At 35.4% G+C, this 17,970-nt stretch overlaps 2 protein-coding genes and 1 pseudogene across 2 annotated transcripts in view; all 3 read left to right on the top strand.

Annotated features, from left to right (window-relative positions):
* The window catches only part of LOC109064277 (deoxynucleoside triphosphate triphosphohydrolase SAMHD1-like), an 85,083-nt gene extending 78,357 nt beyond the window's left edge, over positions 1-6,726 (top strand). The window contains exons 13-17 of the mRNA XM_042716017.1: positions 3,624-3,704; positions 3,783-3,890; positions 4,469-4,588; positions 4,719-4,923; positions 6,680-6,726. Coding sequence (XP_042571951.1) covers positions 3,624-3,704; positions 3,783-3,890; positions 4,469-4,588; positions 4,719-4,923; positions 6,680-6,726 — 561 coding nt within the window. The remainder of the gene's footprint in view (positions 1-3,623; positions 3,705-3,782; positions 3,891-4,468; positions 4,589-4,718; positions 4,924-6,679) is intronic.
* Positions 547-2,078, top strand: LOC122136019 (deoxynucleoside triphosphate triphosphohydrolase SAMHD1-like). The gene is made up of 4 exons (XM_042717551.1): positions 547-750; positions 937-1,062; positions 1,152-1,252; positions 1,749-2,078. The coding sequence occupies exons 1-4, from the start codon at positions 706-708 to the stop codon at positions 1,822-1,824; spliced, it is 348 nt and encodes a 115-aa protein (XP_042573485.1). The 5' UTR covers positions 547-705; the 3' UTR covers positions 1,825-2,078.
* A 5,814-nt stretch (positions 6,727-12,540) lies between the features above and the next one.
* Positions 12,541-16,146, top strand: LOC122135789 (annotated as a pseudogene).
* Positions 16,147-17,970: the final 1,824 nt, after the last annotated feature.

Raw genomic sequence — 17,970 nt, 5'->3', positions numbered from 1 at the left:
TCAAATGTGTGGGTTTCATAAATGATAGGGAGTTAAGCAATGGACTGATTTTCCTTTAGAAGTCTTTTTGTGTTCATCTGTAAAAGACAGTTTCTCTGCTTTTCTTTGACATATGGGTGTTCTTTGGAAATCAGAGGTTAAAAGGTCCCCTTAGGAATTTCAGTCTGGTTCTGCTAGGTGGGGGGAAGTCAATCTTGTTTACTCTCATGGGTTTACATGTGATGGTCAGGCTGTGCATCTCTTTGACCATCAATCTTGATTACTTGCCCCAAATTTGACAATCTCTTTTCCGAATTGAAATTGTCAATAATTGTTCTAATGGTGTTAATGTTGAAAGCTGTTCTGTGAAAGAGTTGGTTGGTTAGTGGACTTGCTTCTGACTTGTTGCATTAGGAATTGATTTACAACATCCTGTTGCCTTTCTGAGGAATTTGGCTCCTCATGTTTCAACCATGGTCCTGATCGAATCTTTAATTTGTCTGGGTCAGGTCATGTAGGGGCTAGGGTTAGGTTATAGTGTTTAAGCTAGTATATAAAACAATAGAAGTCTACAGAATATCCAGGTTTAGAGGGATGTATAAATCTCTCTCTCTGTTTGTAATAAAATAGACTCTAGAACTTTAGAATAGACTCTAGACTCTAGAACAGAACGTTTATATTGTGACTAGCTTTAATTCATAAACAAGATCACTGATAAGATATTTCATGTTTAACTACTTTTTGTTCTCTTTTTTAGGTGAAATGTGGAAGGTAAGCACCAAAACTCTCTTATGCCTTTTTGAATAATGCACTCCAAAGCTAGAGATGCAATAGCCATCATTAATTTCTTTATAATTATGTAATGATGGATATGCTACCGTTTACATTGCTTTATTTCTAGGATTTATAATATGTGAGGGTTCTTGCTTTGTGTGTTTTTTATTTTTATATTATAAGGTGGCCTCTTTCTGGATGTTTCTGGACATTGTTGAGAAGAATGATGAACTGAAACAGAAACTGAATGAAAAAGATCTGCGCTTCATTAAAGAGTTAATTGAGGGAGTTGACACTGCGGATCCAGAGGTACACAACCCTGTAAAATGCCATTTCAGTCAATGTCCAACAAGTTATACAGTGTTTAAATTGTATTGATAGTATTGTCTTTGTTCCAGTGGCCAGCGACAGGCAGATCTGAGAACAAGGCTTTTCTGTATGAGATTGTGATAAATAAATGGAATGGCATTGATGTGCACAGATGGGACTATTTTGCACGGTAAAAAATAAATAAATAATAATAATAATAAATTATATATTTATTAACTTTGCATAGAAATATTAACATGATATGATATACTTTTGATTCATATATTTTCAAAATGTATGTGCAACTATGTAGTAAACCAACCGATCTTTGTATACTGAACGATTTTGTTAAATGACTCTTCATTACATTAGGGATTGAATTGTACTTTTGAGAGTTGATGCAAATGAACTCCACAGCAGTCTAATTAAAGTAGATTTATTCATGGTGGCCACCATGTTCAGATCGCATGTTAAGCTGAGTACTACTCACTTTATCTCAGTATTACACTTTGACTTGTGGAAAAAATGATTAATGGTTTAATAGAGCATTTCTACAATGGCATCAGTAACCAAAGAGTACTATGTTGCATCCACACCACAGGGGGTTATATAAAAAAAGATGCCTTGCATATCAGCAGAAGCACAAGCCAATACAGTACTGAACTCACTCATGTTCTCTCTTTCAGAGACTGTCATCACTCGGCATCCCAAACAGCTTTGACCATCAGCGTCTGCTGGAATCTGCTCGAGTCTGTAAAGTGAACGGGAGGAATCACATCTGCTTCAGAGACAAGGTGCCTCATACACAAGATCACCTGTTTGTTAACATTGCAGTGTCACATCAGTATATACCACCACAAACCATTGACTCTGTACTATACGACAAAACATTAGATCACCTGTAAAAGTAAGTGATCTGTAAGAGATTAATCATTTCTCATCCTGTAAGGAATTATTTTAGGAAATGTAAGTTTAAAAGTATCCACTTAAGCTAAATTAGATAAATATTCCTCAGCCATTGCAATAAATCAGTGATGAATAACTTTTGTTTTAAATATAAATGTGATATAATGTTTTTTATTTGTGAATATTTATGACTGAAGATAAACCGAAAACATTTTGCATTTTTGCTATTTACTACTGCTGAGATTAGGATAATGCTATGCAGGAATCAAAGAAATACAAATCTCCGTAGATCGTCCAGAGCTATCTAACTTAATGCAATTAATAACACAACACAATAATAAAGTTCCTCAGTACATGATCCATTAATGTTGTCTAGAACTGGTCAGTGTCTCTTCATCTGTTTTCTCTACAGGTATTGATAATGTTTATGACATGTTTCTAACTACCAGTACACTCTGTACAGCCAGGCCTACCAGCACAAGATCGGCAATATCAGTCAGAAAAAGTGGAGTTTTTTTTGTTTTTTTACTCAGTTTTTAAAATCTTCATGCGTTGTTTATAGTCAAGTATTTCTAGTGGTTCATATTTTTTTATTTGTTCATTAGGAATTATAGATGCCCCCTTAGAAGCTACATAGAGACAAGCTCCCCAAGATCTCACCACCAATTGCTGCATCCAAATTACAAGATGATATCGAGAGAAAGATCTGAGGTTTACAGGAGTCTCTTCACACACTCCGACGCGAGGATGACGAGAACTCAAGCAGAACTCAACAGAGAGATGAGAGAGTTCGCCAAACTGACAGGTCAGATTTATATTTAGATTTATTCTTTTGTTTTCTACTCAGCTGTTTTCATTTCTTTCAGAGAAGACTTTTTACGTTTTCATTTATTGAGACAAAGGATGAAATTCAATCAAAACTCTTCTTCTCTCCATCAGATCACATCTTTGAGGAGATCTTGTACTCCAGTGATGTCGGGCTGGAAGGTGCCCGAAAGAAACTTGAGGATGTTGTCAAGAGACACCTGCCAAAGTGTGTGGGAGAGACCAGACTGATAAATAGAGACAATCCTGACCACAAAAAGGCCCTAAATCAGACCCTAGAGGTAGAAGAGAACTGAGGAAAACATGCCGAGGCCCTACAGGTAGAAGAGAACTGAGGAAAACATGCCGTAACTTTTCATTACAGAGATCTATTTATTTGGCAAATTCTCTACCCAAAGCAGTTTACAATAACTCCAAAATATTGTTATGTGTTATTTGCAGGAATTAATGGAAAAAATTGCATTCCATATCAAACGCACATTAATAACACCTTTATTTAATTAACTTACATGCTTGATTCTGATTGGCTGGCTGATTTATTTATTTATTTTTAACTTCATGGCTAAAGCAGTTCCAAGTTTTGATTGAATTACACTTTCATATCACTTCCATACAGTTTCATTTTTTTCATATCTCTGCCAATAATGCATCTCTTGCATCTGACCTGTGCAGTTTCATTTAAAATAAATAAATAAATAAATGGTTTAAATTGGTTAAATTGGTTTAACAAGTAATGGCTTTATTGTTGAGCAGCAGGTTCAGATCATAATACAAGTGCTCTTGTGGACAAGTTGTTTTTAATTGTTTGACTTCAATCCCCGTTTCTACAGAATAAGTGGAATAAAGCAGTGGACGAGTGGAACAAACTTCACCCAGCTGTGTTCTTGGATAAGAAGGATTTCAGCACTGAAGTATGTTATGTTCAAAACTCTTTACGTTTTATCTCATCACATTTAAGTGAGTGTAATATTGTGCATCTCCTCTCACAGGTGATTCAGCTGGACTGCACTCACAGCACGGGTAAAAACCCCATCGACAATGTCTATTTCTACAGGAAGTGGAATCTCACTGAAGCCTTCAAGATTAAGAAATATGAGGTACCCAAACCACTTTACAGTGATTTAGCATTTCAGAATTTTCACATTTGAATTACACTTATAATTTTTTTTTATTAATTTATTGTACGATTATGTGACCAAATGACCAAAAACCTTGCCATATCCCCCTGTAATTACATTTAATCTGGAGAGAAGGGAGCAAGAGAATATTTGTAATGACACAAAATATCATGTACATTCTGGGCCGAGAACGGTTTACTAACTGTGCCGAGCTGAGCCGAGCTCAAGTGGAAATATAACTAAATCAATTGGATTTATGGTTTTTTTTAACCTTTGTCCTGCAAGGTTGGAAAAGCAGCTTATGTCACTGAAAAAAAAAGAACAAAAGAAAACCTACTTGTATTTGAGTCAAACTCAATTGATACTTCAAATGCAACTGTACAGTAATAGTCAGGTTAAGGTGATAAAGAACTTTGTACAATGTTTTTAAGGTTTTTGTGATAAAGATCAAACTTTGTACAAAGTTCTCAGAAAAGACAATGCAGTAATTCTGGGACAAGCCAGTTTCCTAGATCTATAATATCAACATACTATGTTCAACTTTATGTATATCACAGGTCTCCAGTCTGCTGCCGGAGGAGTTTACTGAATATGTTGGTAGGGTTTACTACACAAAAAACTCTGAGGAGGAGGAGAAGGATGCAAAGGAGTGCTTTGGTTGGTGGTGCCGTGACAAGGTGTGTGTAGATGGCTTATTTCTCTTTCCTGCAGAGTTTGCACACATGTACTGTTTAATGATGTTGTGTATAATCTAAGACTGCACATTATCTGCTTACATAAACATCTTCTATTTTCTCTCTCTTTAAGTGTAATATTCTGGTCTATGATCAGGAAGAGTTCAGAGGCAATGAGCGCTTGATCACAGGAGACTGTCCTTCATTAGATGACTGTGGTATAAAAGAGGTCCAGTCCTGTAAGGTGCGCAGAGGTTTCTGGAAGCTCTTTGAGGGTCATGACTACAATGATGCAGAGTTCCTACTGGAGCCGGGGAAAGAGTATCACATTTTGTTAGGTGAGTGTGGGTTTTTGGGAGGTGTTTGGGGTTTATAACGCCTACAGAGTGGGGCTCCCTGTCCAATGATTACTTAGCTCGTTCTTATTAAAAGTGTGTGTTGTTGAAATTTAGAGTATTTGCTGTTGTTTTCATATCAATGTAGGTTTAGTGGTTTTATAAATGTTATGGTTAAATTGTTTAATCTGATGTTCTGGAATGGATTTTGAGAATTATTATTTATTGCTTTATTGTTGATGTTATTGCACTGATGTCACTGTTTCTGTCATACCTTTATGTAACATAAATTTAGAGAGAACAAGAACTCTGTGATATATATAAAAGTTTAGTGATTGGTTTTTATTCTGCCTCATGAATATTTTATTGGGGTGTTGCTGTTTTGTTGTCATATACTCTGAACTGTGTGATTTCCAGGTGGATGGTTTTAATTATTAATTCATGATGTATTTATCTGAAGGCAGGTTATACCCTTACATTGGATTTTTATTAATAAGGATTATAAAGATAAAGACAAGACTAAATTACTATTAACAGCTCGGAAACACATTCACTGAGGAATCATTAAATGTACTGCATAAATATTAAGTGCATTTATGACATGTACTCATTTTGTAGGCAAGCTGTTTCTTTAAATAAAGCAACAAATCAATTTCCCAGAACTGCTCTGGACAGCACTGTTAGTATTGCAGTATCAGTAAATGATCTGATAATGAGAAACTGATCGAGGAAGGAGTGCTTAAATGAGCATTACAACCCAATTAACTCATAAAAATTATTGTTATAAGTCCAAAGTCTTTATTGTCTTTTATTGATGCGATCCCTAAAGGAATTTCCTCAAGAAATCTTTATATTTTTATTTATTCTGAAAGGTATCGTTTTACAGTTTTGACTAACATTTAGGATAAACAGAGTGCTTATTTCATTAATCCAGATAAACATGATGGACTTTCAGTTCATTTTACATTCACACTTGTGTTTTTTTTTTTTGGAGTTCGTTTTAATTATTGTTTTTTTTATTTATTGGTAATAATTTTTTTTAAAATAGATTTTTGAGTAAGTTTAATTATGTCTGTATGAATGAATTATTTATAATTATTTTTTTTAAAATAGATTTTTGAGTACAATTATTTTTTTCTGATTGAACAAATTAGTGTTTTAATTTTAATTTCATTTTTGATCGTACAGATAAGTGCAATACATCAATCGAATCTGTAAAGGGTCTACTTTTTTTGTATACAGACATAATAACAACAAAACTTTGTGCACTTATAAAATAAAGATAACAAACAAGGAGTGCTGTCTGCAGCCTTTGTCTGCGCTGATCTTCAGATACAAATGCGTCATTAAAATGAACTGTAACTCTGTGAATACTCAACGAAGAGACATGAGAGATATATCTATAGAAAGCCTGACATGTCTACTTTTAAACTAAACAATTGCTGCTGAAAACAAATATTCTGTGATAAAGTAATCCATATGAAAACACAACATGTTGTGTTCAAATTAATGACATGACAAACAAATTTAACATCCTAAAAAACAACAATAAATGAATGCTTTTCATAAAAAATAAAAAAAATAAAAAAATTGCTCTCCATTAAAAATTATTTTATAAATATTTCTACAAATGCAATAAAACTGAAATCACTTCATACTCATGTTCATAATCACATTCATTCCAATACACTGAGCTTTACTGCTTTTACTGACAGCCTCATATAATCTTATGTTCAACAGTGTTATTGTCAAGGTTCAGGTAGAGGGATGAGGCAAGGACTCGATGCAGAGAGAAGGGCTCTTTAATAAAAAAAAATAAGATAAACAAACAAAAAACTAAAACTTAGGAGTAGGAGGAAAAACTAGACTGTCAAGGCAAGGCACGAGGAACACAGACAAAGTCAAGGCGTGTGCTTACAATAAAACAAAAAACACAAGCACATGGCCAGCAAAACCAATCACAAGCCATGTGCTTGAACTAGACACAAAAACGCAGCTAATGAGCAAACTCATAAGCCGCGTGTTCACACAAGACAGCACGTAGCCAGCAAAAACCAAGCTGCGTGCAACAGCACAAGACAAAATATAACAAGAAAGCAACAATACAAGACAACACTGGAGACCGGACGCTCCCACAACAAGACAGAACATGGAACGCGAGTGTCCGGTCCCCGACACGAAACCGAAACTCAGCAAGACATGAGTTCCGGGATCCGAACACCACGCTCCAACATGAAACAGGACATCGTAGACAGAGCGCACGGCTCGAGCAGTCTCGAAGCCGCGCGCTCACATGAAAACAATGACATGACGTGAGTGTCAGGGCTCTGTCACAAAACCATGAATGACACTAGACTGAAGTGACAGAACCCTGACAGTTATATTTCACAACATTATCTCTCCACTTGTCATTGCTGATGGTTTTATATGATCTCTGTGTTTATATTTCATTTTCAAAATCATCAGCCTTTTAACAGGCTAACAGATTCATTGTTGTCAACATAACCATAACAAGAAAGAAAGTGAGGTGCAGCTTGACAACCTCTTGGCCAACTGAAACTGCTTTCATTTCCAGTAATACCTGTATCTGCAGTAACAGCTGTTCATTTCCTGTAAGAGCTGTGCTCCCGTCAAACTCACCACTCGTTCTGACACACCCTCATCATTTAAAGCCCTGATAACATGCTGCAGTGGGCAGAGCCTCTCAATCCATAAAATCACACACAGTTCTACAGATCCTCATTACCATCATCATCATCTCCAACACACAAGAACATCATCAGATACTTGAGAAGAAGAGAGATGTCTGTATCTGAAGGCACAAAACAAGGTGAGAACTAAAGATGTATAAACAAAATGAAGATATAGCTCTCACTTGATACATTTAAAAATATATATTTTTTATTATTATAAAAATATCAGAATACAAATTAAATGGCATGGTAATAATTTTCATGTAAATATTTTTTTCTGTTTATTAATTTTGCTACGTATACAGGTTCTTTTTATTTTTTTCAAGCTGAAACAATTCTATATTTCTCTAACAGGTATAAAATTGCTTTTTTTTTTCTCTGCAGTGAAAAACAGATGAAAATCGCTGAGAATTTGCATAAATACTCCTTACACTTTTCAAAGGACGCCATGAAGGCAAGTGAAGCATTAAAAAGCACAGAAAATCTCCTCTATGGAAAGTTATATCCTGCTCATGAGTTTTTATCATTAACTTACTTTTATAAGCTATTATCAAGACTGCCAGCATTATTTACCACATCGCTAACATATTTGTTAATGTTACTCTTTTACTATCTTAAACTTGCAGTTTACACTATGACCTACTCTAAACTACAATGCAAATAATGTTCGAAACCCACATTCACTATGGCACATCATTGCACACATACACACACACACACACACACACACACACACATATATATATATATATATATATATATATTATTTGTTGTGTGCACTCGCTGCAGAGTGAAAGAGCACGAATTGTACTAAAGCACTTTATCACCTAAATATCTGCATGTGATAGAGATCTGAATTCAATTCCAGAACCTCCAGAAAACATGTGCAGACACTATAAATTATGATCTATCATTTGAATTATATGGTTCCAAGCCAGGTGTAACACTTAATACTTTAAACAGTATACTGTATAGCTATGAAATACACTACACTCCTAAAAACAAATGTTTCAAAACAATCTTTCTTAGAGTGAATATTACATTTTTTCCACTCTAACGTGGTCACCAGAGCTGCATCTATTTAAAGGGTACTTTTCTATACCTTATTTACCCCAAGGAGAGCATATTAGTTGAGGGCCTGTCTGCAGTGGTGCTGCTGCATGCTGGTATTGCATGTTTGGTGGTTCATTATTGCCCTTGTATCTCTCTCGGTGTTTCTTATTGTTTACATTTCTGGGACAAATTTGATGCATGTGTGTACTATTTAGACAAATATTTATTACTTTTACATTGAAATATGTTGAATGTTGAAACCGAGAACTGCCCCCTTTAAGAATGCCCGGCAGTTGAGAGAGAGCATTTGGTGGAGGTAGCACAGTTTCCACATCCGTGATATTTAAGATTATATTCTTGTATCTATTTTATTAGTTTTAATTTATTTACAAACCTTGATATTAAAGGAAGGCATTTTAATCAGCAAAACTGAATATATGTTATATCATTAAGACCGCGGTGGAGTCAAGCTGAAATGATACAAAAGCTCTTGTTACATGTATTTTTCTATTTGACGAGTAAATGCCCACCAGAATTGGACATTACAGGATATTCCGGCCATGTTTCATGCGTTAGAAGGAGAATGTATATGTTCCATTCAAAGGGCATTAAAGTTTGTGAGATGTGAATTTAAATTGTGTGTAGGTACAGAGGTAGGCTATATTATGTCACACTTCACGCACTTCTCTAGTAAGCTCTCATCTGTGTGTGAGAAACTGCAGGCAGTGGTGGTAGCACAAAACCCGGAATAAATGTTCCCAGAGTGAAGTAAAGATCACGAGGGTTGCGAGGGACTGGAATTGAGAACTGCTGGTTTAGATTTGAAAGTGAAGTGAGGTGTATTTTGCATTTAATCCCAATCCAAGTTAAAGTACTTTTACCACACACACACACACACACACACCCACACACACACACACACACACACACTATCACTACCACACACACACACACACACACACATTGCAGTGGGCAGCCGTAATATTACTGCAGCCAGATGCTTTCTCTCCATGCTATATGAAACACCTCTAGTTTCTAGCTTTGATGTGCTCCATTTTCCGGGCTGCTCTCTTTAGGGGGCGAGTGTGCTTGTAATACTATGGTGTCAGACTGTTTTCCTTAATCTTCTTTAAAAAGCGTCAAAGGAGTAGCTGTGTATCTGAATCCACAGTTTCATAGTACATCCAGTTTTTTCTGGGCCATTGGATATGCTTTGAAGTGGGGAGACGAGAGGTCAGAGTCCAGTATCCAGTCTGCTTCTACACACTCCATCCCATGGCAGAAGCGCTAGTACTTGGCAGCCAATATATTAGTCAGCATCTCAAAACAACATCTTTAGGTCTTCCATATGTAACTACTATCTTATCCCAGTTGTTTAAGATATCTTTGGTTATACATTAAAACCAGTTAGTGCGCCAAGCAAACGGATGTCTTTTGTCTTGTAGATCTTCAATGGCCCCATTCATGGACACATGGAGCTGCACCCCTGCTGGTGAAGATCATGACACTCCTCAGTTTCAGAGACTCAGACACATCAAAAAGCTGGGAGTGGATATACCTGGTGTATCAGTAGCGCTCCTCACATCGCTTTGAACACTCTCTTGGGTGAGATGTTATTATGTTGAAAGGTTTATTAAAATTCACTTCAGATGAGAACAGATCTGAACTGAGCCTTCAATACTGTATGAAATTGTGTGGAAAGCTGGTTGTAAAACATTCAATCGACGCTTTATATCTTTTGTTTCATTTATTGATTGATTGACTATTTTAAAAATATTATTGTATTGTATAATCACTCAGTCTGCTCAGTAAAATACTAGATTCTGGGAAAGCCAATATCTTGTTTGTGTGTGTTAAGCATTGGCATGGTTTAGCAGGTTGTCTGAAATTGAAGATCCTTCATGACAATCAGCCTGAGCTCAACATTGCCAAACACTTAGTTCCTGTGATGATGAGATCCAGCTGGTCTGTATCACGACTTGCGTTGAAGAAAGTGCCTATAGCAGCTTATGGGAGAAAATTATACAGCTACAAAAAAAAAAAAAAAAAAAAAAAATTCTGCAAACCGGGCAATAGAGCAATATTGTTATCTTTATCTCATATTTGTGTTGATTTGATACTTTTTGTTTGAAGTGCTGTTAATTTATTAATTAATTAATTTATTTATTTTTTTATTTGTGTGTGGATAAAAGTTATTTTTAAAGGAATGGGTCATATAGATTACAAAATCATAAGGAGAAGTAACATCATATCTTTATAACATTTAATATATTTGATTTTTTTCCTGTGATATTTTCAATTCTACACAAAAATAGTATTTTATTATTATTATTATTATTGGCTATTATTATTATTATTATTATTATTATTTCTTAGTAGCCCTTTTTTTCTTTTTTTTTAGGTCATGGTCCAATTTCTCATTCATTTTGATGGTCGGGTTATTCCTAAAGCCAAAAAAAAATTAAAAGATCCAAAGGTAAGTGCTTGTGTAAAATGAAATCTAATCAGAATGATCTGTGAACATGCAAGTGTCGTACTTGTGTCATCGTTATATTTGGACAAAACTCAAGCTATTTGTTGGGACAGTGTATATGTGATTACACTGAACCTGAAATATAGTTGGCTAATGTAGATAAGATTGAGAGTTCATTCTTTTTTCTTAGGCTTGCCTGATGACATTCCTGAAAAGTGGAAGGTTGAGAGCAATTTTAGGGCCGCAACAACTGATTGATAACATAGAAAATTGAAAATAATCAACAGTTTCATAATCACTTACATTCACTCTTCTTATCAACAGCATGAGCAGATGTCAATTCTGATGTTCGGTATGACATTGTGAAGAATCTGAAGGCTGAGAGAATGAAGACGTGTTGAAAGAACATGGACTGGATGATAAAGACGTCACCTTCATTAAAGAGTTAATCGAAGGAGCAACAACTTCAGAGGTGCATATTGATGTGGTTAATTAACTCATCGACTTGCAGTCTGTAGTGGAAAATGTTAAAGTGATTATTTTTCAGTGGACATACAAGGGCAGAGAGATGAAGACAAAATCCTTCCTGTATGAAGATTGTGGCAAATAAACAGGAACAGCATCGATGTTGACAAATGGGACTATTTTGCACAGTAAATATTATTATTGGTCTTTAGCAAAGATATATATATATATATTATGTGTCTAAAATGTATGTTAATATGTTTAACCTAATTTAATTATTTACGTCCACATGCCTCTAAATGACATGCTTTCTTGAGTATCAAGACAATGACAAGTCAATGAACTGAATTTATCAACTACTTTTCAGCTAAAACATTTTTTTAATTATTATTATTATTTTTTTTTTTCTAATTTCACAGAGGAGCTGAAACAAAACATGTATTAATATTATTATTTTATATGTGACAACTTTAATTCAGCCGTGTCTTGTTCATTTTTTAGTGTGACAAAATTATCCATTAACAAGCTGGTTTAAAGATCATCCTCTCATTTATGACTCATATTTAATGTTTATTTGACAGAGACTGTCATCACCTGGGCATCGAAACAGTTTTGACCATCAGCGTCTGCTGAAGTTTGCTCGAGTCTGTGAAGTGAAGGGAAGAAATCACATCTGCTTCAGAGACAAGGTGCCTGATTCAATCATCACACACACAAATATAACATAAAGTATTGGTAAATGAAACATTTACAAACATTATAATCATTATAGTGGCATTCATTATAAACAATATTTAGGCTATTACAAACTTCACAGCTATTTTTACTTCACTCGTGTGTGAATATCCAGGTAAAACAGCATTTTCACATGTGCACGTTTGGAAAAACACCAATGTTGCGCTGATCAACAGCCCAACAGTCAATTTAAAGCGACCCATGGAACTTTTTCAATGTCGCTTTGCCCATGTATTTTGTATGATCGCGTAAATGTGAAAGTTTAATGTGAGCACTGCATTATGGGGATCTCTCTGAAACACTGATGTTTGTGTGTGTCTAACAGGAGGCTGATAATGTTTATGACATGTTTCGCTCTCGATACACTCTCCATCGCCAGGCCTATCAGCACAAGATGGGCTACATCATTGACACCATGTGAGTTTCTCTGAGCATGAAGAGGGATGTGGATATAAAACACACACCTGCAGATGCAAAACAGCAGTGAATGCTCATATCTGTGCTGCCATGATATTAAAAAATGCTGCATCACCAGTTCTTCTTTTAGGAAGATTATTCAAATTCAGCTTTGTGCCTGTGCACAAACTAAGATGTTTTTTCTCTGTGTTAGGTTTGCAGAAGCTTCATAATGAGCTGATCGTGATCTTCTTCATGAAGGGAAAACCTGAAGATTAATACTGAAGATTTCTGGAGCCATAAAGACAGACAGAGGACTACAGCAAACTCACAGGTCAGCTGAAAGATGCAGCTGAAAGATGCTTGAAATATCATCATATAGTACATTTCTTCTCCCTATAGTGCATCTTCTTCCATACTCAGTTAAACATTCTCCTGTTTTTGAGGATTCATGTGAGTGATGTATCCTCAAAACGCATAGTATATGTAAAAATAATATATTTTTATTATTAAAATAATGAGTTTTTTATTATTTACATATGAGATGATTTAGGGAAACCCTAGTTCACTGTAATGAAGCTCTTCTGTTCTTCTGTCAGATGGGATCTTTAAAGCAGATATCATCCTCCACTGCTGATAATCTATGAAGGAAGCTCAGGTGACATACTGGAACAAGATCGTAAGCAGAAAAAACTGCCAAAGTTTTGGTGGAGAAGCTCGACTGACTGAGAACAGCATGTCAAAAGGTAACTGAAAAACACTGGTTTGAGTGTTTGACTGATATGACTAATGTTCAAAAAACATGCATACCATGTGTTTAAGTAATTACACTCTAAAAAATGCTGGGTTAAATATAACCCAGTGCTGGGTTAAAACAGGGACCAACCCAGCGGTTGGGTTGTTTTTGACCCAGCGGTGGGTAGTCCAGGGGTCAGAAAGTAAAAGTCCTGCCATAATTTTGCTCCATCCATGAACTCAGCAGCTGATTTCACCTGTAGAGGAGGAAACCAAGTCATTCCTTTCTCAAGTCACAAAACAAGTCTCTCAAGTCAAATCCCAAGTCCTCAAAGAGTTAAAGTTTATGAGATAAATAAGTGATTAATTAAATGATGATTGTGCATTAATGATGAACACATGCTGTTATTGAAATTACAGAGGATCAGATGTTGATGTTTTATTGGTTAAAATGATGTGTCACCATCATGGAAGATCAGTGTTTGATTTAGTTGTGCTCTTGACCCTTGACTTGTTGCCGCTAGATCTCTCTCTCTGTAGAAATGCATGTGGTGTTTTACAATGATGAGATATTTGCTGTTTATATGTGATGAAAAAAGCCTCGTGAAATGGCCTGGATTTCATTTAAAATAACTTGCTTCCATTTACATGTTCAGGTTTTTGCATTAAGAACTATGTGAAACTACAGAACACTGTTGTTCTAAAATATATAGTGAATTAATAAAAAAAAAAAAGATTTATACACGATTTAGTGTGTGTGTGTGTGTGTGTGTGTGTGATGTATGTGTGTGTGTGTGTGTGTGTGTGTGTGTGTGTGTATACATAGCAATACACCAAAAAAAAAACTACTACTATACTATTTAGACACAGAGAGACATCAAGAACTCAGTATAACTAATCTCAACAATGGTGACAATCAACAAAATAAGCTTCATGATTGCAATGAATGCTTGGTAACACCATAGTAAAAACTCCCATCATGCACTGCAGTATGAAAAAAATTATTGTCACCACTGTTGAGGATAGTATGATAAATGTTCATGGCTAAATTCCTGAGCTGATATAGCTTTTTTTTTTTATTCCACATTAGACACATTAAGGTGCCATTTGTTTTAATAGTTTTTTTTTTTTTTTTTTTAGTAGCTATACAGTACCTGAAACAATAAACCAAAGAGAGAGACCGCTTTTAGATGTTTATTTACTCATGAGTTTACTTAGCAGAAACATTAAAGTACCTGCTACTTCAAGCTTTAAAGATTCAGCAATGCACAAATGTTTGCTGTGAAACAATCATTGACAATTGCTTAGAAACCAAACTACTTTGAAAGTTAGTTAAAGCGGTCAAGTCAGACTCCTAACCTCAGCAAACCCTTGACCACAGTTATGGTGGCATCTTTGTGTGTGCTTTAAAAAAAAAAAAAGAAATAAAATCAGTATTTTCATCCAAGGCTGTGCCTGAAGTCAGCTGTAGTTCTGGTGTTTCTCTTTTCTTCTGGTTAAGTTGATTGTTAACAGCAGGTGTTCATCACTAATGCACATTCTTCATTTAAATTCGTCACTTAATTTATCTCATTAACTTTAACTCTTTGAGGAATTGGGTTCTGACTAGAGACTCGTAAGTAGATGTGAACGGAATGACTTGGTTCTCATCTGGTTAAAAAACAGATTGTTGAGTTTCAGCGGTGGAACAAACATAATGGCAGGACTTTACTTTCTGACCCCTGGACTTTATACCTCTGCCAACTGTTGGGTCCAAAACAAACCAACTGTGGTGCTGTCCTTTTAACCCAGCTGCTAGTTATATTTAACCCGCATTTTTTTAGAGCACAGTTCTGCACGAACATAAAAATTACAAGGAGTTAGTCCAAACACATCGCAACAATCATGATCTTTAAACTCTGGTGGCAAACTCCATCTTGCACTGAGTCACAAACACAAGCCAGTAACTGCTGACTCTCTCAACAAAGAGCTGTTGATAAACATGGAAGGCAGCTAAATACAAAGTGGCGAACCTGCAGACCACTTCCTCGTTTCCTCTGAGCGCTGATGATTTCTCCATTTATGTAAGTTATGTTGTATTTCAGATTACAGGAGTTTAGATGCAGGTTTTTGCACTGAAATAAGATGCTGAGCTGTTTACTGAATTCACCCCTTCATCTCTGTCTTATGTCCTCATACAATATTTCATCTCTTACTCAGGTGGTTGATCTGGATCATGGAATGAAGGACAAAAACCCCATTGAAAAGGTATTTTTCTACAGCAAGAGGAAACCCAATGAAGCTTCTCCCATTAAAGATTATCAGGTACCATCGCATTTAAACCATTATATTTCAAATCATTCTTTAAGTACGAATCATGATTTGATAAAATAGGTATGATAAATTTCATACTAAAGTACGTTTTGTAAACAATGCTGGAGCTTAAATCAATGCAGGCTATTGTTTGAATGCTGGATTGAAGTTTGTCGTGGAGCACCTCATTGGGCCAATGGGGAAACTTGTCTGTCTTTGTTCTGTCAGCTCTCCAGTTTCCCGCCGCAGAGAGGTTTAATGAAGAGCTGGTCAGAGTTTACTACAAAACAACTGATGGGAATAAAGAGGAGCTGGAAGAAGAAAGTGGAGGAGGCTGAGAAGTGCTTTCAGGACTGGTGTAAATCCAAATTTGGATGCCATTAATGTGCATATACTTTTATTAAATCATATTTAAGGTTGTGGCTGCAATAACTCAGTACATGTGTCTGTACCTATCACTGATTTGCTTAATGAATAAACTACAGGGGCAGTTTATATAAACCTCTTCCACATTCATGTTACTAAACAAACATGCAGACAGAGAAAAATTCTAATGGAAAATAAATTACAGGAGTAGTATTGATAGTATGAGATTTGCAAATGAATTAAGCACACTTTTATTCTCTATGAGTGAAAGACTTGTCACTGTAAAAAGTCATAAAGAGTGACCAGCAGTGGTCTCTGTTCTCATAATCTGGGCTTCTTTTATTTTTGGTAAAGGTTTCCTGAGTCATTTGGTGTACCTTGTGTTTATAACTCTTTGTGTGATAATAAATGATTTTTAAAAATTGAATCAATCATGCAATAATTTTAAGCAAGAAAATATACTGCACTTTTACAGTGTAAGCAGCTCTCTAATTATTGCTCATTAAGTGAAAAGATTTTAACAAATGCAATCAAAGTTAAAGAGACTGGAAAAATACAACTTGTGCTGATTGTAGACAAATACAAATGTGTCACTCGATGTCCACTTCGATGCTAGTGTTTTTTAGAGCTTGTTTTTCCAATGTTTGTGTTAAATCTTATGATTGACCATTTTAAAATTAAATTTCCATGCATGTAAATGACACAGTTAACTACAAATACAGATTGAGCTGTAGATACTGTAAATTTTGTATAAAATAGTGAATAAAACCTGTGTGGATAAGCTTCTGAAATGAAAAGTGACACCAGCCCTTCTCACAAATCACAATCGCATTTCAGATCTGAAGGAAACTGATTGTTCTGTGCAAAATGGAGTCTCTCGCGGAATGATACATTCATAAAAACGGCTTATCATTCGAGACTATTGAAATCACAAACAGTTCAGCTGTATAAGAAGACGCATCATCTCTGCAGCACAAGATCAAGATGAAAACCTGCATCATTCAGCTTCTTCAAAGATGCATCATTCCGCAACAGTACCAACAAAATAAACAGCATATGAAATATTCACAAGCCCTGTAAATCACAAGCACACACACTGAAGATTATTATGTTGGGTATTTGGCTTCAGATTGCAGGAAATCCATAAAAATGTGCTTGATAAAGAATAAAGTGCACACCTAATAATAATTTCTAAAAACAATAATGTAAAAACAGCATTTAAGATAAGTTTCTAATTAATCTATGTCATTGAATTCTGAAGAAGACTGGAGTGTGATGGACATGAGAGAAAGTATGAGGCTAAATTTGTCCATCAGCTCAAGCTTTTATTTGCATGTATAATCATACTTTCCATCAAGCAACACCAATAAAAACCCCCGCATTCATCCAACATTTGATTAATAAATTAAATATTTGCATTCCCAAATCAGATGTTTGACTGTCAGAAACTTTGCTCAGGAGGTCACTATATGGAAATGTATGGACATGATGAAATCACAGGCAAACACTGAGCTTCGGGTTTTAGGCAGAGGAAAGTGCTACAGGACAAGATGATACAGTTTTTGGCCCCAGATTAATGCCCGTGCTTTCCTGATGTGTGGCATTTTTATCTCCATCTCTCCACCGATGTCTTTGTTCACCATTTCGGTTAAAACTCAAAACAGCTTTGATAAACTTAATCAATTTTTACTGAACCATTCACACATTTAAAATATAAAGGTGTGGGGATATTCCAGTGTCTGTATGTCCTACAGACCCGATCTGAATCTCCCTTTTCGCAATGGGAATATTTAAAAAAGGGATTCCTCTAATTATATTCCTTCTTAGAGAAAAATGGTATCT

Source organism: Cyprinus carpio, chromosome B1 (assembly GCF_018340385.1).
Source record: "Cyprinus carpio isolate SPL01 chromosome B1, ASM1834038v1, whole genome shotgun sequence".
NCBI lineage: Eukaryota > Metazoa > Chordata > Actinopteri > Cypriniformes > Cyprinidae > Cyprinus > Cyprinus carpio.
Note: the sequence above shows the minus strand (reverse complement) of the source record. Positions and strands in the feature narration are given on the sequence as shown.

What these genes read in the sequence shown, in the direction of transcription:
- LOC122136019 (XM_042717551.1), top strand. Translation starts at nt 706, where the DNA reads ATGTTTAACTACTTTTTGTTCTCTTTTTTAGGTGAAATGTGGAAG. An exon ending in TTGACACTGCGGATCCAGAG is followed by an intron (nt 1,063 to 1,151) that starts GTACACAACCCT and finishes TCTTTGTTCCAG; the next exon opens with TGGCCAGCGACAGGCAGATC. An exon ending in AGATGGGACTATTTTGCACG is followed by an intron (nt 1,253 to 1,748) that starts GTAAAAAATAAA and finishes TCTCTCTTTCAG; the next exon opens with AGACTGTCATCACTCGGCAT.